Source organism: Raphanus sativus, chromosome 6 (genome assembly GCF_000801105.2).
Source record: "Raphanus sativus cultivar WK10039 chromosome 6, ASM80110v3, whole genome shotgun sequence".
In the NCBI taxonomy this organism is placed as follows: domain Eukaryota; kingdom Viridiplantae; phylum Streptophyta; class Magnoliopsida; order Brassicales; family Brassicaceae; genus Raphanus; species Raphanus sativus.
In genome coordinates this window covers 21,790,186-21,814,848 of record NC_079516.1, presented here as the reverse complement: position 1 = coordinate 21,814,848, position 24,663 = coordinate 21,790,186, and the positions used below count along the sequence as shown (strand labels likewise).

At 30.5% G+C, this 24,663-nt stretch overlaps 2 protein-coding genes across 2 annotated transcripts; both read left to right on the top strand.

Annotated features, from left to right (window-relative positions):
• Positions 1-1,207: 1,207 nt before the first annotated feature.
• On the top strand, positions 1,208-1,901 carry LOC130495651 (uncharacterized). The gene is made up of 2 exons (XM_056987078.1): positions 1,208-1,546; positions 1,668-1,901. The coding sequence occupies exons 1-2, from the start codon at positions 1,208-1,210 to the stop codon at positions 1,899-1,901; spliced, it is 573 nt and encodes a 190-aa protein (XP_056843058.1).
• Positions 1,902-12,251: 10,350 nt separating this feature from the next.
• Positions 12,252-15,282, top strand: LOC108813534 (3-ketoacyl-CoA synthase 20). The gene is made up of 2 exons (XM_018586117.2): positions 12,252-13,219; positions 14,360-15,282. The coding sequence occupies exons 1-2, from the start codon at positions 12,434-12,436 to the stop codon at positions 15,158-15,160; spliced, it is 1,587 nt and encodes a 528-aa protein (XP_018441619.1). The 5' UTR covers positions 12,252-12,433; the 3' UTR covers positions 15,161-15,282.
• The last annotated feature ends 9,381 nt before the right edge of the window (positions 15,283-24,663 follow it).

Here is a 24,663-nt window from a genome sequence, read left to right as displayed (position 1 = left end):
AAAAATATTCTCAAAAGACCAGTGAGAAGAAAAAAATACTCCCTCTGTTTCATTATAAGTGTCGTTTTAGACTTGTGCACACGGATTAAGAAAGTATTTAATTTTGCATATTTTCAATATAAAAACATCATTACCGATATAATTCAACCAATAGAAAAATGAATGGAGAATAAAGTTAATAAATTTTGCATTGAAACTCTAAACGACACTTATTTTGCAACGAAAAAAATTCTCTAAAACGACACTTAATATAAAACGGAGGGAGTAATAAAATTTGATAAAAAATAGGTAGATAACGAGGAGTTAAGGCAAATCATTCTTAAAAGATGAAAATTAGAAAAATTACCGCCTGAAACAAGTATTATGGATCATATTGCTAGCTGTCGGAAAATTTTGAGCCAATGATAAAAAGAGAATAACATAAATTCAGAAAAGCTAGTGAAAGAACTAAAAAAAAATGTAGAAGATTTGTACTCAGATGATAATGCTACATCTGAAGAGATAGCTGCCGTTCTAAAGAAACTATCTACCGATCTTAAAGCAGAAGAAATGTTCTGGAGGCAAAAGAGCAGAGTACTATGGCTAAAGGAAGGAGACCGAAATACAAAAAATTTCCATGCACTAATGAAACAGAGGAGAGTAAAGAATAGGATTATACAACTCTTAAATGAAAATGAAAACATGATTGAAGATGAAGAAGGACTAGTAGCCATTGCTACTAATTATTTCATGCAAATTTTTGATTCATCCAACCTAGAGGATATAGCAGAAGCACTTACGGAAGTTAAAAAGACTATTACTGGACAAATAAATGAAGATCTCACAGCGCCAATATCAGAATGGGAGGTTAAACTAGCGCTTTTTGCTATGCATCCAGAAAACGCTCTTGGACCAGATTAGAGGACAGCTATCAGAAGTTTGGGACATTGTGAAAAATGATTTAACTCTTATGGTTAATCAATTTCTCTTTCAAGGTACAATGGCGCAGGGGTTAAATGACACAAATATTTTTCTCATACCTAAGACGACAAATCCGAACGAGATGACAAATTTTAGACCTATCAGTCTATGCAACGTCAGCTATAAAATAATATCTAAGATCTTATGCCAAAGATTGAAGAAGGTTCTCCCACAATTGATTTCTAAAATTCAGTCGGCTTTTGTGTCAAGGAGACTAATTACAGATAATGTCATGATAGAACAGGAAATGTTTCATGCTTTGCAAACCAAGCCAGGAGGACGAGCTAAGAGAATGGCCATTCAGACAGACATGAATAAAGCATACAATAGAATGGAATGGTTTTTTATAGAGGATGTCATGAGAAAGATGGGCTTCTCCGAGGTATGGATTGAATGGATTATGAGATGTGTCACCTCGGTCAAGTACCAAGTTTTGATAAATGGAGAACCCAGGGGACATATAGTTCCAGAGAGAGATCTACGTCAAGGAGATCCTTTGTCTCTTTTCATATTTATTCTATGCACAGAAGCGCTCGTTAGCCTTCTTAGTCAAGCAGAGAATCAAGGGAAGATAATGGGGATGCGAGTCGCACGCGCTAGCCCCTAGGTATCCCACCTTTTTTTTGCTGACGATAGCCTTTTATTTTGTAAGACAGAGTCCCGTGAATGTGAAAAAGTTAATGAAAATAGTCAGAAAATATGGGCAGGCATCTGGAAAATGCATAAACTTTGAAAAGTATTCTCTGCTCTTTGGCAAGAGGATACTAGCGAATGAACGTCAACAGATCAAAGACACACTGGGAATCCAAAATGAAGAAGAAATGGGGTCATATTTAGGAATACCAGAGGATATCAGTGGGTCTAAAGGAGAAGCTGTTACACAGAGTGAATGGATGAACTGGCAGATGGTTATCAAAAGGAGGAAAGGAAGTACTGATTAAGTCTATCTTACTGGCTCTCCCGACATATGTGATGTCTAGTTTCTTACTCCCTCTAGAGATCTGCGAGAATCTCGCAAGTGCCATTGGACAATTTTGGTGAAGCTCAAATCCACCAAAAAGAGGGATTCACTGCTAGATGGGATAAAATGTGTGCATAGAGAGATGAAGGAGGAATTGGTTTCCGTATGATCAATGAGTTCAACTTAGCCCTTTTAGCTAAACAGCTGTGGCATCTTGTTCAGTTCTCAGACTCATTAGTGGCAAGGGAATTACGAGGCAAATACTATCGACTGAGCTCGCCGTTGCGAATATGTTCAGTAGATACCCTATCCTATGTGTGGACAAGTATCATAGCGGCAAGGAAGCTATGGTCAATACATAGTAAGATCTGTGAGAACCTCGCAAGTGCCATTGGACAATTTTGGTGAAGCTCAAATCCACCAAAAAGAAGGATTCACTGCTAGATGGGATAAAATGTGTGCATATAGAGATGAAGGAGGAATTGGTTTCCGTATGATCCATGAGTTCAACTTAGCCCTTTTGGCTAAACAGCTGTGGCATCTTGTTCAGTTCTCAGACTCATTAGTGGCAAGGGAATTACGAGGCAAATACTATCGACTGAGCTCGCCGTTGCGAATATGTTCAGTAGATACCCTATCCTATGTGTGGACAAGTATCGTAGCGGCAAGGAAGCTATTGATGTTAGGTATCAGAAATAAAGTACATTCAGGATATGAGATTAAGGTGTGGCAGGATCCATGGATCCCATCATTTCCAGCAAGATCAGCTTGACCTAGTGCCCCAATGGTACATCCGGAAATGACAGTTAGTAGTCTTATTAACTTTGAAACAAAAGAGTGGGATATACGAATGCTGGAATAGTATGTTCATCATGAGGATATACCATGTATACAGAGTTTGGCTATAAGCCCAACTCATCGACCAAATACGTTCTGGTGTAACTATACCAAAAATGGTCAATACATAGTAAAATCTGGATATTGGGTAGCCACAAACATACTGAAGGATGACAGAAAAAACAAGTTCTGGAATCCAGCATAACTAAACTCCAAGCCTTTGCATGGAAAGTGAATACTTCACAAAAGATTCGCCATCTTATGTGGCAATTGATCACATGACAAATAGCGGTTACGAGGAACCTAGTACGAAGAAACATGCGATGTAACAATTACTGTCCAAGATGTGAAGAGCCAGAAAAAACCGCTTCTCATGCAATTTTTGAATGTCCACCAGCTCTACAAACATGGACGTAATCATCAACACCATCCAGTCCTCAAATATTCCATACCTCGAGCATATACAATAATATGGATTATCTGTATTGGAGGAAGAATAGCATAATAGAGCCTGAAAATGATAGGGATCCATATCCATGGATTATTTAGTACGTATGGAAGGTTAAGAATGATAAGTTATTCATGGGACTAGAAAGGGATCTTATGAAGTTAGTCATGCATGCAGAGAGTGAATGCAAAGCTTGGTACAATGCCAGGGAGAACATGAATCCGAATCAAGTTATTCAAGAGCCTCAAGCTTTAAGCTTGGGCGACATATGCATGATAGATGGCTCTTGGACTTCTACGGATCAGTTTAGTGGAATTGGATGAGTTTGGAAGGATAGGAGGGGAAAGATTCAACTACTGGGGACGAGAAACTTGAGGAGGAGTGAGTCAGCTTTACACTCGGAATTGGAAGCTTTAAAATGGGCAATGGAAACAATGTTGTAACACCCGGATTCTCAACGATTTGGTACAGATTGCAAGGAATTACTTACAATGCTGGCGGAACTACAAGTCTGGCCAAGAATCTCAACTGAGTTGGAAATAAATCAAACTTTCAAGATGTGCTATTCGGATTTCAAGATCTGCTATGTTCGAAGAACAGAAAATATGATAGTTGATTCATTAGCTAGGACTGCGCTTACTTTCTATAGATCTTTATGTTAATTTGGTTGTTTTATTGCAGTCTGGTTACTCAGGCATCTCAAATTTAAGTAAAAGAATAACCATTTGATTTGATGTCAAAAAAAAAAATACCAATCAAGTGGAATATGGTTTACTTTCTTTAACACTAGTAACTGTTTAAAAAGTGCAAAATGGTTTATAATTTTTCCACTTGGTCTGAGTAGAGTAAAAGAAGTGTTGTGCTGAGTTTGACTTTTTCTTTTTCTCTATTACTTTATTTACTCTATAGTGTGTATCCCTCTTGATAAATTCACCATGTCATGTGCTTACTCTATAACACTTACATTTCAAGCTGTCTCCCCAACGTTCTCCAGCTTACTTTATATGGCCCATTCAGTTCTCTTATTTACTTTTTTTTGTCAACTAATTCTCTTATTTACTTTATGTTCCCTGTTATATCCTTTTAGTTTGATCCAATGTGATACATTGGATACAAATAGGGCTGGGCATTTTATCCGTTAAATTTGATTCGATTCGTTATCCGTTGCTATTCGATTCGAAAATTCCGAATATCCGTAAGCTTTCGAAGCAAAGCAAATACTAAAATTCAATATCCGTCAAAATCGAAGCAAATCACAAATATTAAAATTTTGGGAAGCGAATATCCGATCCGATCCGTCAATATATAAATACATGTATATTTTGATTATATTTAAAGTTTTAAATGTATAAAATTATATAATTATTATTCTAATATATTATTTGATAGATTCTATTCATATTATTACTTATATAAAAGTATTACATAAAAGGAAGAGAAAATATTTACGATAATTATAATTTTTTTTTAAGTTTTGTGTTATTATAATTTTAACTAAGTTTAAAAATTTACAAAATATGAAGATTCATTGCTTTTTTTAATTTTTATCTTTTATATCATGCAAAAAATATATTTTACAAAACAAATTTGTATCAAATTTTTAAGATTATTTGTATTAATCAAAACAAATGAGAGATCCGTAAGTATCCGCGAATATCCGCAAATATCTATTTATTTTCCGGATATCCGTTTTTCCGAATATCCGTATTTTTCCGAAGCAAAGCAAATCGAAAAATCAGATATCCGTAACATTCGAAGCAAATCACAAATACCTTCAAAAACCCGAATATCCGATCCGTGCCCAGGCCTAGATACAAATCAACCAACAAAAAAATTATTTAATACATGTTGATTATTATCCATGCGTTTTTTTATTGTTGTTTTAGTTTTGTTTACGAAGATAAAGAAAACATTTAATTTTGTAAATTTTTTAAATAACATCATTTTATATAATTAACCATATTTCGACCAATTGAAAAATAAACTGAAAATATAAACAGTCATAGAATATAAAGTTAATAGATTTTTCATTAAAATTTTTAAATGACACTTATTCTGTAACGAAGTTTATGTATAACGACATTTAATATGAAACGAAAAGTTCTTAATGGGTATAAAAATAGGAATTTGGTAAGAATGGATTAATCAATAAAACATGTTTATGGACTTAGTAAATTGGGTTAAAATGCTTTGGATTGTAATGTATAGTGAGTTATGCATATCCAAACCAATAAAAATTATAACTAACATATAACTCAAATCAAATCCTTATATATTAAAAGAGAAACCTCACAAAATTTATAACTAACATGACTCTTAGAATCCTTAGAGAAATAGATTGATTCATCTAAATATATATTATACTTTCATTAAACTAACCATAATATTGATTAGTAATCTATATAATTTTGTGACGTTTCTCTTTTTTATTTCTTTAAATAATTTGTACGAAATTATCTAATATGATATGATATATATATTTATATATATATATATATATATGATAATTATTTATTCTGAATAATAAAGTTTTGATAACAGTTTGTGTATTATTTTTTGTTTGATTTATATTACGAAATTCAATTAAAATATGAAATCATTAAAACTTAGATTTGTTTGTTTATAATATAGTTAAAAAAATTTAACGAATATACATTGGTTTTTTTTTATTTCCAATTGAAAATTTATGTGGACAATGGCTAAATATTTGTTATAATAAGATACAAATGATCAAAATCATACGATTATGAAATTCCATTTAACAGGCAATTGTATTAATATATATATATATATCAATTTTAGTATCTTTTAAATTAAACCATATAACATATTTAAAATATATAAATAATTTTATTTCAAAATTTAATAAATATGTTTTATATTTTAATTGATAAATGACTAATCATTAAATATATTTTAGCTATGTTTTATAAATAATTTAAAAAATATATATATATATATATATTAAGATAATATTTATAAAATATCTCACACCGCGCATGGCACATATTATTACCTAGTATATAAAGAAATAAGAAAACCAAATTTCTAAACCAGCTTTACTACACCAAATTGTATTTTTATCATATATATATAAAAAATTGTAATAAATTAAATCTAACCCAATTTCTCATATATATATATATATATATATATTAGCCAACTTTAATCATAAGATTCGCCAAAATCATAAATCAAGTTTTTCCACCAAAATTTTAAATTGGTTTTTTTCCCATCAAAACTGTTAAATCTTATTTTTCCGTCAAGACCACCAAATCATGTTTTCACCAAATCCACAACATCTTGTTTTCCTGCCAAAACAGCAAAATCATATTTTCATGCCAAAACTATAAATTTGAGTTTTTCTGCCAAAATTATAACATTATTTTTTCCAAGCCAAAACCGGAAATCATGTTTTCATTTCAAACCCTCAAAATTGTGTTTTCCTGTCAAAACCGTGTAATCGGTTTTTCCTTGCCAAATCGAAAAAATATTTTCTCACCAAAACCTTAAAATCGAATTTTTCTCCCAAAAATGCAAAATAATGTTTTCTCAACAAAACCATGAGATTGAGTTTTCCTGCCAAAACTGCAAATCTTGTTTTCCTGCCAAAACTGTGAAATCGTGTTTTTCCGCTAAAATTAAAAATTTGTTTCCTTGCCAAAATCAAAAATTCGTGTTTCCTTGCCAAAACTGGAGAATTGGATTTTCCCGCCAAAAATGTAAGATCAAGTTTTACGTTAAAACCGTGAAATTTAGTTTTTCCGCCAAGACCGCAAAATCAAATTTTTTGTCAAAATAGTCAAATGATATTTTCCTGTTAAAACCTCAAACCGTGTTGGGGTTATGATTTATGCGTATGTACATAAATCATAACCCGAACTATTCATAAACATTACACTCTCTCTATATATATATATATATGTATCCAATTATTCGGTTATTTCAAATAGTTGCTAGTTATTTAAGTTACTGGTCGGTTTTTTGTCTTTAATAATATAATACATATGTGTCTCGGTTGATATAACTATAAGCATATAAAATAGTCGATTATTTCTAATATATAGTTGATGCTTATTTAAGTTTTTTTTTGCTAAATATGGTTATTTAAGTTAGTGATCAATTATCTTTTGTCTCTAATAATATAACATGTATGTGTTTCTATTGATATAACACATGTGTCTCTAATGAATTGGGTATTTGAAATACTCATTTAGATTTTAAATGTTTATTTTGAAAACTAATTTGGATCTTTATATCGAACTATTTTAAAAATCAGGTTTTTAGTTTTAGGTAACATGTTTGCATTCTTTTAATAAGACTTCGGAGTCAAATGTATTATATATCATCTTACAAGATTTTTCTGTACTCTTACATGTTGTACCATGTAGAAATTCATTTTTCTTTTGGTTTGGATATGGTTAGGATCTTTGATTCTTAGTATTTTGCCTATGCCTAATAACTATTGTGCTAAGATGTCGTTTTAATCTCGTTAAGAGTAAATGTATTAAGTTAAAACTGATATTAAATTACATCTAAATTGTCTTCGACATTACAAATTCATATTTTTTTAGGATTAATGAAGTGTTTGAGTTTTATGAGAAAATGTATAAGTTCACTATTTTTACTGTAAAATTCTGTTGTTTTTATTAAAATTAAACGATGTTGTTTATATTTCTGTTAAAAATTGACATTAAGCAAAAATTAATATTTTGACTAAATGTACATCAGTTTTGGCCTGATCAACACAGGTTTATAAAAATTTGAGATTAATGAAGTGTTTTGTGGTTATTTCGGTAAAGCTGTATGATTTAATATTTTTTTAATGTTTTCTCTATCTATGATAAACACATCAGTATATTTAGGAACAAATTTGGTAGCTATTTAGTAGCAGTAAAATACATATTTTCCTCGTGGTTAGTTCAACAAACTTCATTCTACGACCACTTATTTTTCCATTATTAAATTAAATCCTCTAATACACATATAATGTATTAAAAACGCAGTTCACACAGACACTAAGGTTTCGATTGGTAACCATTGTTCAATCGCAAAATCGCGGAAAAAATAGTTAAGATACAGAAAAAATTAATTAAGCTGTGAAAAAATTAAAATTTACGGAATGGTGGAAAACCTTAATTGATCAAACTATTTTATATGGTATTCAGTTTGTTATAATAAATACAAATATCAATAATTAAACTAATTATTAAAAATGTGAAAAACAATTAAAATTTATTAAAAATAGTTTAGTTCCCCTTATAAATATCTAGCTTATTTTTCAATATATTTTAATAATAGATTGACATTTAAGAATATAAAAATTAATATAAATTTATTTATCATTTGAAAAATTATTATTACGTATTTTAAATTTCAAAATAGTATATTAACATATAATTTAATAATATGGAAGTGTTGATTTATAAAGTTTTCCACCGTAATCTACTAAAACTCACTTTTTCCACTTAGTAAATTTTTCTTTACATTTTATCAGACGTTTTTTCTTCATTCCACAATATTTATTTAATTGATAAAATATTTATAGAATTGCGTTTCACACGCCATTCCACTATTCCGTGAATATACCGATCAAAGCCTACACAACATAACACTGTAGGTCCCACATATTCACTGTATGCATGTTGTTCACAAAAGAAAAGTATTCTAAGAAATAATAGGTCAAAGGAAGGGCATAATAAGAGTACTCTGAGCGTACGCGGCAATTTTAGCCACCAATTGGATACAAGTCATCGCCGTCTCTTAGGTGTCAATCTCGACATTAAAAGCTTCGTTGGGGTAGTTGCATCTTCCCTCCCAACATAACTTCATTTTCTTTCATAACTTATATTTATCCATTTTTATGAAAAAAAAGCTTTGAAGTTATAATTTTCTCCAATAAAATTGTAGGTTTAACTTATGTTTTCACTTGTTGATTTGTAAACTTACAAGTTAAACTCATATATAAATAAAATAACATTATCCGCTTTTAGCTGAAACCCTTAATATATATTTAAAACATTTTCAATATCTATTATATTAAAACAGAAGTCATGACTTCTAATTCATGTGTGATTTTTTAAAAAATGGACTATTTACTAGACTTGGTCACACTGCATTTTTATCTATTATTAATCTTCATATTAAATAATATCATTTAATATCTTCATTTTTATTTAAGATAAAAATAAAAATTAATTAAAAAAAATCTAACAAAATCTTTGAAGAATCTTTTCAGAATCCTTTTAAATTTTATTTTCGAAGATTTATTAATTTAAATTGTAGTTGTCATAAAATATAATCAGAAATTTAAATTTAATTTAGTTTTGATTTATAAAAAAAAATTATATAAAATATTGTAATGATAATAATAGCCAAGACAACTATTATACTAAAACAGAAGTCATGATTTCTAATTCATGTGTGATTTTTAAAAAAATAGACTACTTACTAGACTTGGTCACACTGCATTTTTATCTATTATTAATCTTCATATTAAATAATATCATTTAATATCTTCATTTTTATTTAAAATAAAAATAAAGATTAATTAAAAAAATCTAACAAAATCTTTGAAGAATCTTTTCAGAATCCTTTTAAAAATTATTTTCGAAGATTTATTAATTTAAATTGTAGTTGTCAAAAAATATAATCAGAAATTTAAATTTAATTTAGTTTTGATTTATAAAAAAAAATAAAATTATATAAAATATTGTAATGATAATAATAGCCACTTAAAATGATTACTTTCAAAAATACATTTTACAAAGATTTTAAAAAGATTTTGTTGGAAAGCAATATTCATTTCTGTTTAATTATATAACATGTATAAAAAATTAACTTATCTTAAAATTTTATATATACAATGATCTATTATATAAACTGATAAACAAAACAAATTACTAAAAGAAATCTAGCACTTTGAATTATGGGTCGGGATTATAGTAAATTAAATACAAAATAATTCTGAAGTATGTAATTTCTAACAAATCTAACATTTTAATTAAAACTAGATTTCGACTCGCACAACCGTGCGGTTTTATTTTTCAGTTTTATATGCATATATATTTATTTAGATCATTAGTATTATACATTTTCAATTTTTAATTTTAATTATATATTTAAATATTTATAAAGCTATTTCAAATACAATAGTGTATAGTTTGCATATTGTAAATAATTAATTCTTTAAACTATCGTACATTTTTTTTGCTTCTTATTATATATTTATTTTATTGTATTTGCCTTTTGTTATTAAACATATTAATATGTGCATAAATAACATATTTGACAACTATTTTTTATTTAAATTTTTACCCGCCTTTCAAAACTGGATTTCATTTTAGCAATATTTTCTAGGTTTATTCATTTTACACAATATATTATTATATTTACAAAAGTGTAAGATATGCTAATTTTTACATGTAGTATATAGCCTGCTAATGTTAAGCCCTTCTGTCATCATATTATTTTTTTAAGATAAATATTTTATTTTTATGAAAATAAAATTTAAAAATTTATAAATTTAATATAATTTTATCATATTAAGTTCGATATGATAAAATTAACATGATTGATTGTGATTACATAATATATAAAATAAGATATACTCCCTCCGTTTCTTAAAGAGTGTCGTTGTGACATTTTCACACAGATTAAGAAAGTTGTTGAAATATATGTAAGTTGTAATTAATTATACCTCTTTGACCAATAGTATTTTAGATAAATAAAATTATTTATAAAATAAATGCAGTTTGCAATTAATTTTCAGCTGAAAGTTAGTATAATTTACATTAGAATTGTAAAGTGACACTCTTTGTGTAACAAGAAAATGAGCTCAGAGTGACACTTATTATGAAACAGAGGGAGTAATATTTTATTTTTCATTTTATAAAAGACAACCGAATATATTAATGAATAATAATATTTCAAAACTAATAACGGAATTAGTTAAAATAATTTACATATAATTTTGAAAATTAAGATCTTGTTAAGATCTTCTTAATAGATTTTTCGAAATTTAAAAATATATATATTTAAATTTTAAATGAAAAGATATCAATATGTGAATATTAACCAATTCTGATTTTTAGGATTAATAGATTAAAAATGATATATTATTGAACTATATGTTTAGTAATTAATGAATGATAAGTCAATTCTAGTTAGGGGTCCATTTTTAAAATATCACACATGAATCAAAGTTGTGACTTCTGTTTTAATATAATAGATTACTATATGGAACTAAATATGATAAAATTATTTTAAATTGATAAGTTAGTATATTTTATTTTCATAAATATAAAACATTTAATCTAAAAATATAATATGTTGATAGAATGGTTTAACATTAATAAACTATATATACTTTTTTGGGTCAAAATGTTAAAATAAACTATATGTACATGTAAACTATATATACATGTATAAAAAGTTAAATTTTCTTAAACTTTTATATATACAATAATTTATTATATAAACTGAATAAACAAAACAAAAATTTCAAGGAAATCTAGCACTTTGAATTACGGATCAGAATCATAATAAATTAAATATAAAATAAATACATGATAGAAGCAACATATATATATATATATATATATATATATATGTTATCATTTGAAATAGTTAGTTAATTAACAGCATGAAAACTATAAAATTGTTGTAGTTGAAATAGTGATTTAAATATTTAAATATATGAATAATCTTAAAATATATAGTAATTAAATAAACCAATATATATATAAACATGAAAATAAATACCCGTACGGTTGTGCGGGTCAAAATCTAGTATACCTTAAAATATAAATAATTCACTATTCATATTAAATTACTATTCATATAAAAATTTAAAAATTATAACAGTAATACGTAATGGTTGCTGTATATGCTACCATTTTATTATATCCAAAACATAATCTTTATTTTTTCTTATTTTGCAGAAACGAATATCGTTATTATATGCACTAGTTTGAACTTGTTAGATTATTCTTTTTGTAACTTCTATAAAAAAAACATTATTTTCCTTAAATAACTCCCATTTTCCTAACTACATTTATTAACCAAAGCTTCTCTCTCTTGAGAAAAACTTGCCATTAAATTCTCAAAGCTCCTCCAACTATTCAGGCTCTTGACACTTCTCTACATATTTACTCCTTTCTCTTCTCATTCATCCTCACGAGTCCCGACATCAAACAACAAAGCTTAAACCATTCATCGTTCTCACCATGACCCAGAATCAAGACCAACCTCGCCTTCCTGTCCCCGTCCACGTTACAAACTCCGACCAAAACCCAAACCCAAACAACCTCCCCAACTTCCTCTTGTCCGTTCGTCTCAAATATGTCAAACTCGGTTACCATTACCTAATCTCCAACGCTCTCTACATCCTCCTCCTCCCTCTCCTCGCCGCCACACTCGCAAACCTCTCATCTTTCTCCCTCAGCGACCTCACTCTCCTCTACAACCACCTCCGTTTCCATTTCCTCTCCGCCACTCTAGCCACCGCGCTCTTGATCTCTCTCTCCACCGCTTACTTCACCACCCGTCCTCGCCGTGTCTTCCTCCTCGACTTCTCATGTTACAAACCAGACCCTTCTTTGATCTGCACTCGAGAAACATTCATGGACCGTTCTCAACGTGTAGGTATCTTCACTGAAGACAATCTCGCGTTCCAACAAAAGATCCTCGAGAGGTCCGGTCTTGGTCAGAAGACTTACTTCCCTGAAGCTCTTCTTCGTGTTCCTCCGAACCCTTGTATGGAGGAAGCGAGAAAAGAAGCAGAGACGGTTATGTTCGGAGCTATCGATGCTGTTCTTGAGAAAACCGGTATTAAACCGAAAGATATTGGTATCCTTGTGGTTAACTGTAGCTTGTTTAATCCAACGCCGTCACTTTCTGCTATGATTGTGAATAAGTATAAGCTTAGAGGGAATATTCTGAGCTATAATCTCGGTGGAATGGGTTGTAGTGCTGGCCTTATCTCCATTGATCTCGCAAAACAGCTTCTCCAGGTAAACATTCTATTCTTTAATTTGTTTTAGTACTACTTAAGATTATGTTTTAATAAATTATTCGGTTTGGTGTAGTCCGGTTAATTTTTTGAGTCTTTTTGTTAAGGGTCGTCGTGACTTTTCTTATTTAGCCTAAATGTTTGAAAAGGCTAACGACAGCTCATCGAATTTTAAAAGTTTTTAAGAACAATAAGTTTTAATTATTTTCTGCTATGTCTCACTTAATAAGCATTTAATGTGTTTTATTTTTGGAATACCTTTTTTTTTCTTGTCACTGTTAGGGCATCTCCAACCCAACTTCATAATTTATTCTAAATTGAGAAATGAAGTGGAAAATAGAATGATGACCAAAAAATAATAGAGTAATGCTTTTATTTTTTAGTCATCACTCCATTTTCCACTCAATTTCTTAATTTAGAGTAAATTATGGAGTGAGATTGGAGATGCTCTTACGCGCTATAAACATGTTATTACTGTGACAATTATTTTAAATCGAATTATTTGAGATACTGTTTCATTTGTATCGATGGAACTTTTTATAATATGAGTTGTATGAAAGCATAAAGATCAAACAAGTCACGTGTCTATGAAAAGTCTGACAGTGACAGGTCTTTTAATGGGTAGGTGGTAGTTGTGAAATCGGAAAAATCATAATGTCTTGAGTTAATGACCAAAGTTTTATTTTATTTACTTATATAATATAATATAAAAGTTTTATGACATTTTTTTCATTTCAAAGGAGTATCATCTATTGAACAAAAAAAGAACAGTGCATGTAGGATTGATTCGTAATTATTAACAATCCCCTGTAACAAATATGTACTCTGAAATGCTAGATCGAATATAAAAATGTAGAAGTATACTAATATTTAATCTAGTATATAATATATGTCATGTCTGTGACAGTTGAGAAACCAACGTGGTCGCACATGCTTGCAAGTTTCTTAAATCTCTAAGCTAGTAGGCAAATTCAATTGAATTAAAGTTCTCAAATAGTTACAACAAAATTAGGTGCATACACGCTACAACACTAACACCTTCCATGTAGAAACATAATAGCATAATTCACAAAAGCCATGTTCATAGTTTGTCATTTAGATTCAAGAATCGTGTTCTTATCGAATCATGCTAATAATGCAGGTCCAGCCAAACTCATACGCACTAGTGGTGAGCACAGAGAACATAACCCAAAACTGGTACTTAGGCAACGACCGATCAATGCTTCTATCTAACTGCATCTTCCGTATGGGTGGAGCCGCCGTACTTCTCTCGAACCGCTCTTCCGATCGCAGCCGTTCAAAATATCAGCTCATCCACACCGTCCGCACGCACAAAGGAGCTGACGACAACGCATTTGGCTGCGTTTACCAACGAGAAGACAACAACGCTGAAGAAACCGGCAAGGTCGGAGTCTCCCTCTCCAAAAACCTAATGGCAATAGCCGGAGAAGCACTCAAGACAAACATCACAACTCTGGGACCACTCGTCTTACCAATGTCCGAACAGCTTCTCTTTTTCGCAACCCTCGTGGCACGCAAAGTCTTCAAAGTCAAGAAGATCAAGCCTTATATTCCCGATTTCAAGCTAGCGTTCGAGCATTTCTGCATTCATGCTGGAGGTAGAGCCGTGCTTGACGAGATAGAGAAGAATCTCGATTTGTCCGAATGGCATATGGAGCCATCGAGGATGACGTTGAACCGGTTTGGTAATACCTCGAGTAGCTCGCTTTGGTATGAGCTTGCGTATAGTGAAGCTAAAGGAAGGATTAAGAGAGGAGACAGAACTTGGCAGATTGCTTTTGGGTCCGGTTTCAAGTGTAATAGTGCAGTTTGGAAAGCTTTGAGAACAATTGATCCGGTTGAAAAGTCTAACCCATGGAGTGATGAGATTCATGAGTTTCCTGTTGCAGTTCCGAGGATCACTCCCGTTACGTCCTCGTAGTGATTGTATATTCATTCTTTGGAGAAATATTTGTTATGGTTGTCTTTTAAATTTTAATGTACTTAGGGCATCATTATCAATAGGACTTGTGAAAGTCCTAAGGTAAATTGTTTTTTTTATTATTTTCTTTTGTCTGAAAAAAAACTAAAAATAAAATAAACCAATCAAATAGAGGAAGAAGAGAAAAAAGCTAAGGACACAGTTTAGAACATTGCTTATATTAGGACATATGGGTTGGGTAATTGAGAAAAAGTGATAGACCCCACACCAAAATCACTTAGGACCATTGTTAGAAACGACCGATATTTATGCTCTTATGTGACTTATTCTATTACATATCTGATTGCACTTTTATCGATACGTGAGTACGCTATTAATTAGTCATGTGCATTATGATAACGTAACGCCCGAAACATCTCTTGATGGTGCCTCCAAATTGAAAACCGCCTTAGTCCACGAGATGTCGTCGAGCCAGAGATTCCACGGCCCGCCACTGTCTTTGAGCCGAACGAACCACTTGTTAAATTTAATAACCAATGACCAAAATGGTTTTAAGTCGGACGATCCACAATGTTGCTTTATGATTTCTATTGTATTGGTATAAAATAATTCAGCCTACATTTGATGATCAAACCTACGTGTATGTTAACCAAATGCAAGAAATACATCTTCATAACTAAAATATTTGCAGATGCGTTTACACTATTCTAGCAATCTTATATCACTAATTACCCACTGTAAATGATTACATTTATTATATAGTTACAATAGTCTTAGTGATCGTAGATTTGATGTTCCACCGTGGATAACTTAAATCACACGAAAACATATTTTTTTACGAGTACAATAATTCTTGTTAATTCGTCTTAATATTGTTAATTCGTCGTAATAGGAACTAGATTTTGATCCGCGCCTCGAAAGCGCGGATATTATTATTCACTTTTGTTGTAGCTATTGAAAGTATTTATTCTATTGAAACTTTCTTTATAATAAATTTGACACACTCTAAAGTGTCTCTAGCAAATTATGTGTTTTTCTGACTTTGTTTTATTCCCTCTCCAATCAACATATTTATTTGACTTGTTGTTAAAATAAATGATTTTTAGAACGCAACTGTACAATAAATATTTTGTTTAAACAATGTGACATATTTCTATATTAATTAAATATTTACATTTTAATTTAAAATAAATTTTGACCCGCATGCCCGTGCGGGTGTATATTTGAAAAATATATTGCTATTCATTTTTCATATCAATATAAATAATCATATAAGTAATAGTATTTTATATGTACCATCTTATAAATAATCATATATATTATATTCTTAAAGTTTAATGTGAAATATAAAAACCTTAATTTAAGTTGGTATATAAAATTAATCTTTTTGTTGTATTTTTCTTATATATATTGAAAATATTTTTAATAATGGTTATTGGAAAATATTTTAGTAAAAATAGATTTTTGAATATATGCATATTTTAATATGTATATAAAATTTAAAATTTATTTTATGATTATTTTAGACAAAATAATGTTTTTAGGTGATTAGATTAGTCCATTTTGTATATTTTAAAAATGATATAATGGATTTCCAATTTTTATTAATAATATAAGCCATTATTTTTTTTCTTCTTGACATACTTTTATCCATGTTTCAAAGTTTTAATTTTTTGCATTAGTTTTCTATGAATTATTATTAATTTTATGATATTTTTTTTGAAAATTGAACTCTTGAAATTTTTATATTTGACTAAACTAAATAAGATAATAATACTGTTTTTTATATAATATACTATTTATATTTCAGTTTGTGTTTTTATTTTTACCATAAAAATTTGTAAATATAGTGACAGAATTGTAAATAAAAGAAATATAGAAATAAGGTTGTTTAATTTATTACAAAACAATGGCTAAATGTTTAAATAAAAAGAAATATTAAATATGTTATTCATGTTTCTAAGCAATTCTCATTTGTTATTAATTTATTGAAAATACAATGGCTAAATGTGTAAATAAAAGAAAGTACACATCTCTACTATCCATGTTGCCAAACATATCTCATTTATCCTACTATCCTTGTCTCCAAACATCTCTAATTTGTACTTCAACTTTAATAATATAGATAATATAGATGATACAATGAATGACAAGGATTCGCCTTTCCTCATAAAATATTCAAACGTAGCGGATGTTTCGTCATAAAATCTATTTTATTAAAATAGAACTACTTTAAGCTTTTGTTTGGAAACATAGATAGTAGTAAAAAAATATAATGTTGTTTGGATAAATGGATAGGAGTATAATAAGAAAAATAATAATGAGCTTAATTTGAATCATAGATTATTATGACCAAAGTACAATTAACATTATTTTTGGGTGTATGATTGTTATTAATTTGTTAAAGAAAATTATAAAATTATTTATAGTTTCTTTTGAAGGGATTTTTGAATAAATAATGAAAAAATGTAATTTATTTATATAAATATATATTTTGTATGATATTTTATGTTTTCGTATATTTTAAACACTTTTTGCAAAATTTCTTGATATATAATTTAAAAATACAGTATAACTATATAAGTGATTCACCTCATGAGTTATTATCTAATCTATTAAAACTGAAAGACAAATAAGATTTAACCCTGACTTTTCCTAAATATTTACAATCTAATGCCATTGGTTTAAACATATTTAACACTTAAATCAAACCACCTAAATATAATTTAACTAGCTAACCAAACATTACATTTATACCACCGATTTAAAAAAAAACTTACCACGTAAATCTTCCCTACAATCAAGTAACATCTATTTATTATATACCTAATTAAGCAAACAGATATCTGAAAAAAAATCGTTACTTCCAAATTATATTAGGTTTGTTATATGGTAAAAGAAAGAATATTCTAAATTATATCCACCTACAATCAAGCAGTATCTAACTATTAATTAAAGTGTTAAACATCAATATTACTTGGTTTCTAAGCACGTAATCTCCTTATATATATATATATATATATATATATATATATTGGTATAACAATATAACTTTATTCTTCTCTGTTGTTACCTTGGTTGGTGCTCTTTTGATTTCGTTATGGACTATATATGTAACATTAAGTATAAATCTATAGAATAGAAAGTTTGGCGGGTTTTTTACATATTGTATGACCAGATGTTAAAACATTTTTCACGAAAGTCTGAGTAGTTTCAGGGCCATGTCAATCTTTGTTATATACTCTGGCATATAAGTGTGTGGACTGATGATCATTATAGTGGAGGTATAATGGTTTAAAGCTATTCCAAGTCATCTTTTTTGGCCAAGGAAATGGTTAATATGATTTTGAGATTTATAAATGCTCATACATAGGAAATGTGTGGTCTTTTAATTTTGGAGGAGTTTGTGATTAAATTAGGATAATATGCCAAAATAGATCATGTCAGATTTTTTTCTTCTTTGGTTGACGCAAAAAAAGAGAGTAGATATAGAAGATTTAGTTAGTTTTCATATATGATTTATTTTGGAGTGGCTATAGATTTAAGGAAACACTGTTATCACACGTGTACATTGTGGTTGGTTTAACAATGGTTAATAATGATAAAATGGATTTATTCAGGAAGAATAGGACAAGAGTTTATGTTTTCAGGAATAAAGATTCATGAGAGTTTAGATATATTTATAATTTTAAATAGTATATGTTGCAAAATTAAAAGACATTAATATATAACAATTTAGAGAAAATGCCAACATCAAATAATCTAACTCTTGAAAAACGAACACAAATATATTCCATCTCAAAATAACTAAAAATATGAGTTACTCAAGTGTGTTTGGCGATCTCAAGTAATGATTCAGTTAATTTTCAAACCCAAAAGAGTAAAGATCAAAAAAACATCATAGAACACCATATCAATATATTGCATCTATAGTCAATTTTTTTGGGAACAATTTAGAGTTAATATTTAATGTTACATATTACATATCTATACAAAATACATTATATATTTTTTAAAAACTATAGGTTATAAAATCAAATGTTTATAAATGAGACAAATCCCATGTTTTATAAATCAATGTTTATGTAATTACCGAAAACAAACACCCGTGCGTCCGCACGGGTCAAAATCTAGTGTGTATTTAAGAATGAAACACTATTATTAAGTAAAAGAATTATTAAATTACAAAAGTATAAATATTTGTAAAATTCTTACTACCGTGTTTTCGGATCACAAACGCCTTTATAACACGATACATAGCCAAAAATAGTTTAAACAATAAACAAAATTAGTAAAACAAAAATCGTTAAATGTTAGGTTTCTAAGTTTGTAAATACTGTAAATTCATCATAATTATTTATCAAAAATATATATACATATTTATTCCTAAAATTTTGGAAGATTTTGCGTGTGGATCTTCTCATTTAAACCAAAGTCCAACACTTGATCTCCACGAAAATAGAATAGAGATTAATAACAACTCAGTTACCATTAATTATTCCTAAATATTTTCACATAAATTTAAATCTAGCAATTTTTAACTAATTTATATATTTGTTCATAAATTTTAGAAAGATTTGACATGGGTATCTCCTCATTTAAATCAAGATCTCAAACTTGATCCCCATGAATTAGAATAAAGGTTAATAACTACTAAATTTTCATATCTCTATTGTTCATAATTATTCCTAAATATTCTCACATATATTGGGGGTGATTGGTTGGAATTTATTGTCTTACTTTAGCTTTATTCACTAAACTTTACCAATCATGTTGTAGCTTTTTTTAGTAGTTAAGCCTACATCAAGTTTCTATAATTTTTTACCAATCGTGTTTTAAATTTATTTTTAAAGCTACAGAAAAAAAATTAAAGCAAATTTTTTTCTTATGTATTTTAGGTAAAAAAACTTAAAACTCTCTTTTAGGCCTGCGACTTCGGTTTTCCGAAACCGAACCGAACCGAACCGTCGGTTTTCGGATAACCGAAGTTTAAAAAAAAATTCCAAAATAAACCAAATAAAATTTCGGTTCGGTTTGGTTATCGGTTTTTTCCGGTTTTCAATTTTAATTCCGAAAATAACCAAATTTTTAAATTTTCGGTTAATTTTGGTATGATTTTTCCAAAATATTTGGGTATTTGTGGTTAAATTCGGTTAATTCGGTTTAATTTTTGGCTAATTCGGTTATTTTCGGTTCGGTTTTTCGGTTATTTTCGGTTATTTTTGGTTTATTTTCGGTTTTTTACAAATTTTAATTTTTTAAAAAAATTGAAAACCGAACCAAACCGAACCGCTAACCGAATTAATTTTCAAACCCATACCAAATTGAACCGAATTGAAAACCGACCCGAACCGAAAACCGAAAAAAACCGGTTCGGTCCGGTTCGGACAAAAACCGCAGGCCTACTCTCTTTTATAGCTGTAAAATCTGTAAAATAAGAAAAACTATCTTTGATATCAAATAAATTAGATAATCGTAATTAAAAAACATTTATAAATATTTAATTTAATTTTAGGTGTTTTTAAAATTATTGAAATATTTTAAATAACATAATTATTATTTACATATGACATTTTAAATAACAGTAAACTTTGATAATTTATAGAAAATATTAATATACATTATTTAATTGATAAAAAAATAATTATTCTATATATACGTTACATATTTCACATATTTTATTTTAAAATACCTACAACCTATAACTTGCAGCTACAGCTTATAACTTACCGTTACAGCAAATTTAACTACAGCAAATTTAACTACAGCAAAAGCCTCTACGAAAAATCTACAGTAACAACTTTACAGCTACAACCAATTTACTTACAGCTAAATTTTAAAAATCACAGTCGAACCAATCATCCCCATTATTGTTTAAATCGTACGAAATCTTAGCATTTAATCTTAATAAAATCATTTTCCAAAACAACCTTGCTCGCCCTATATATATACACCTCTTACGCTTCTTTTCTACACATACATTCAGACTTCACAAAAAGAAAACGATGGAAAACAATCAAAATTATGTCGACGTTCACAAAGTGAACCACATAAAGATGCTTGGAGAGTGCACGTGAAGCTACTCCATTGATGGACATCGAACACAAGTTTTGGAGGGGAAACTTTAGAAGGTGTTCTTGCTGATGAAATAGTAAGTCATCACCTTACTAAATTGTCAAGATATGTTTATCTGTTCGTACAATTTTGATCATTGTTAATTTCGTGTGTTTAGGGTGGCAAAATACACGCAAGTTGCAAAACAAATCTGATGTTTCGCCTGAAACGAAATCTCCCAATTGGTGAATGGAGATTCGTTGAACACTTCAAGGTTGTTGCTTCTGGTGGTACAATTACGAAATACAAAGTTTAAATAATAAACAATAAGCAATACAATTTCGTTCAACCAATTTAAAGTTCTGAAATGTTTATATATATCATATAAACAAAAACCAGCCCAATATCCATGTGGATGCGCGAATCAGCCTCTAATATTATTTATCACAATAAACCAAAGTAGTAAAGATTGTACCCAGTAACCTTTTGTTTTTCAAGATTTTATATATATCATAAAAATAAAGATCCGCCCAGTTGGGCGGGTTAAGATCTGGTTAACGTTAAAGTTACAACAAATCATATTCGTCATAAAAAGAAAGGAAACACTTGATCATAAGGGCACCCCCATTGGTGAACTCATTAATCCGTTTCCCAATGTAAGTTTTATAAAAAAAAATTGTTTGATTTAAAAGAAAAAAAAATGAATGGACCAGTCGCGGGCAACCACGTGTCGTGGGGCCCACGAAACAGTGGTTGAACCGCCTCTTACCAGCGACCCTTTCCGACCCAGGTTCACTTCCATCTCATTATTATTATTTTTTTGGAAAAACGTGTGAACTCCCCCATGACCCTTTAATGCAGGTGTTCTAAGGACATCTTTATCAGTGGGACTCGAGGAAGTCCCTAAGTTAAGGAACTTACTTTGTTTTTTTTTCTTTTTTATTTTGGTCGGAATACGGTAAGGGATGTCCCTTAATTAAGGAATTTTCCCTTCTCTTTCCTCCTTGATCCCTACGTTTCGTGGTCCCCCTCCCCCTAAGGGACTCCCCGAATCCCACCAATACTTATGCTCTAATGCCCTTGTTAAAGTTCGTCGTAAAAAATTCGCAACATTTCCTAATGATGTCCTCGTAATATTTATGAGGACTTTACAAGTCTTGCCTTGTAAACACCTTGTAAAGTTTACGAAGATTGAACAAGGCATTCCTTGTAAATCCTATGTAAAATTTACGGGAAATTTACTTCGGTTTTTATATAACTAGGTAAGGAACCTGTGCGATGTCGTGATGTCTTGCATATTTGCATTGTTTTAACCATTCATTCATAAGCATTTTCATCATATAGATTAGGATTTAGACATGTTTAGGTTGCATTTGGCATGCATATGTCTCTATCAGGTATTGGAACACCACATGGAGTTCTTGGAGAAATTTGGAAGCAATGTGATCAAAAAGGGGGTGAAATATGAGCATGGATGGAGGCCTTAGAGAAATCTTCTGTTGCTCAGATTTTGTGGAGACACAGGAAATTGAGTTACTTTCTAATGGAAGTGGTTTCAAGTCATTTGGAGATGTAATGGAGAAGTTACGATCAATTTACTAGAGGCATATCCATCCTGGTCGAGAACCGCAGAGTGACCTTCCGGAGCGACCCCCTAAGGTAGCTCCCAACCCGAGCGACCAACCAGAGCGGCCCACCTAAGTCGCTCGCGTTTTCATCGCCCGGAGACACAAAAATGGAGGCTGGAGCGACCTCTCAAAGCGACCCCCCAAGGTCGCTCCCAACCCCAGAGCGACCTCCTGGAGTGATCCTCCGAGGTCGCTCCGTGTTATCTGCTGCACGATTTTATTATTTTTCAAGGACCTTTTTGCAATTGTTGTGCACGTTTTTGCACTTGGAAACCTAATGTTTAAGTACTATGTAGCCACCATTTGGCAATCTATCTTTTATCTATTGAATACACAAAACTCTCTCAAGAAAAGTTCTCTTTTGGCTTTGATTGTTCTTGTGTTCTTGTGATTTTCTTTCTACATCTCTATATGATTCATCTGAAATCCATCATGGGTTTAAGAGGAATCATGGAGATTAATGAGTAATCACCTTTTGGATTCATGGGTTAGGGTGATTAAGGGTGATTAGGTTAGTTCTAGGATGTGTTAGGTGTAAATCATGCTTGTTCCTTGCTAGTAGAGTGATCTTAATGCATCATTTGAGTAGGCCACTCAAAGGGTGATCTCTAGGCATCTCCCACCCAAAAGGTGTTTGATGAAATGCCTGAGTCAACTCTCCTAGGCTCTTAGTGTACTTTGCCAAAGATATTTGTTGTTAAAGATGCTAAGATAGCTAATAGACTTGTTAGTAATGATTGCTTGCATGTTATTCAACCAAAGACATTTGATGTTTGAGACATGTTAGCAAATGAGCATTCATCTAGACATAGAGCTTGCTTAGAATTGTGTCTAGGCTTAAGGTTAATAGTTTGATTGATTCATTTGTCGTCCTTAGTTCGAAACTTGATCACCCAAGGTCTGAAATCCCTATACCCATGAGTTCTCCTTTCCAATAGTTTAAAAGTATCATTTCTGTTACTTGCATTCTAGTTTTAGTTTAAAAACCATCCAATTCACTGATTGCACTTAGATTAGGCAAATACTTGCATTCTCTCTGCATTTGAATCCCTCAGAACTGGTTCGACAAATTACTACCACTTTACTATCATTTGACTTAGGAGCCTCAAAACTCCTAACATCAAATTGGCGCCGTTGCCAAATTCTGAGTTTGATTTGAACATTGAGATTTAGTTATTTGCTTGAGACTAAGTCATTTTTATTTTTGTAAGTTACTGATTCTCTTCTTCACTCTTTGTGATTTTCAGGTGTATGAACTTGAGGAGCAAGGGTACATCAAACCTTGTTCCAAGAGCTGCAGACATCAGAGCTTTAGAGAGAGAGTGTGCTAGAAAAAGAAGAGAAGAAGAGCAACAAGCTTTACTGCAGACACAAGAAGCTGAGATGGCTGATCCACAAAATCCTCTGAACCCCAATGGAGTAAACAATGCTCCACAAGGGCCCCAATAGCGACCAGCTCGCCCCATTGGCACTTATGACTGCCCCACCATCCATGGTCCTAGACTTGGAATCCGAGCACCAGCTGTGGCTACTAACAATTTTAAGATCAAGTCAGGACTGCTAAACTGCATAGAGAACAACAAGTATCATGGTCTGGCTGTGGAAGACCCATTTGATCACTTAGATAAGTTTGACAGCTACTGTGGTATGTCAAAGACTAATGGTGTGTTAGAGGATGTCTTAAAGCTCAAGCTATTCCCTTTGTCTTTGGAGGATAAGGCACGTCAATGGGAGAAGTCTCTACCAAGTGACTCCATCACCACTTGGGAAGACTGCAAGAGGGCATTCTTGGAGAAGTTCTTCTCTACCTCAAGAACTGCT

Bases quoted from the DNA above. Each gene is read 5' to 3' on its own strand.
- LOC130495651 (XM_056987078.1), top strand. From the start codon at position 1,208: ATGTTTCATGCTTTGCAAACCAAGCCAGGAGGACGAGCTAAGAGAATG. The intron at 1,547-1,667 runs GTCGCACGCGCT...AAATATGGGCAG, and splicing joins GGAAGATAATGGGGATGCGA to GCATCTGGAAAATGCATAAA.
- LOC108813534 (XM_018586117.2), top strand. From the start codon at position 12,434: ATGACCCAGAATCAAGACCAACCTCGCCTTCCTGTCCCCGTCCACGTT. The intron at 13,220-14,359 runs GTAAACATTCTA...CTAATAATGCAG, and splicing joins TCGCAAAACAGCTTCTCCAG to GTCCAGCCAAACTCATACGC.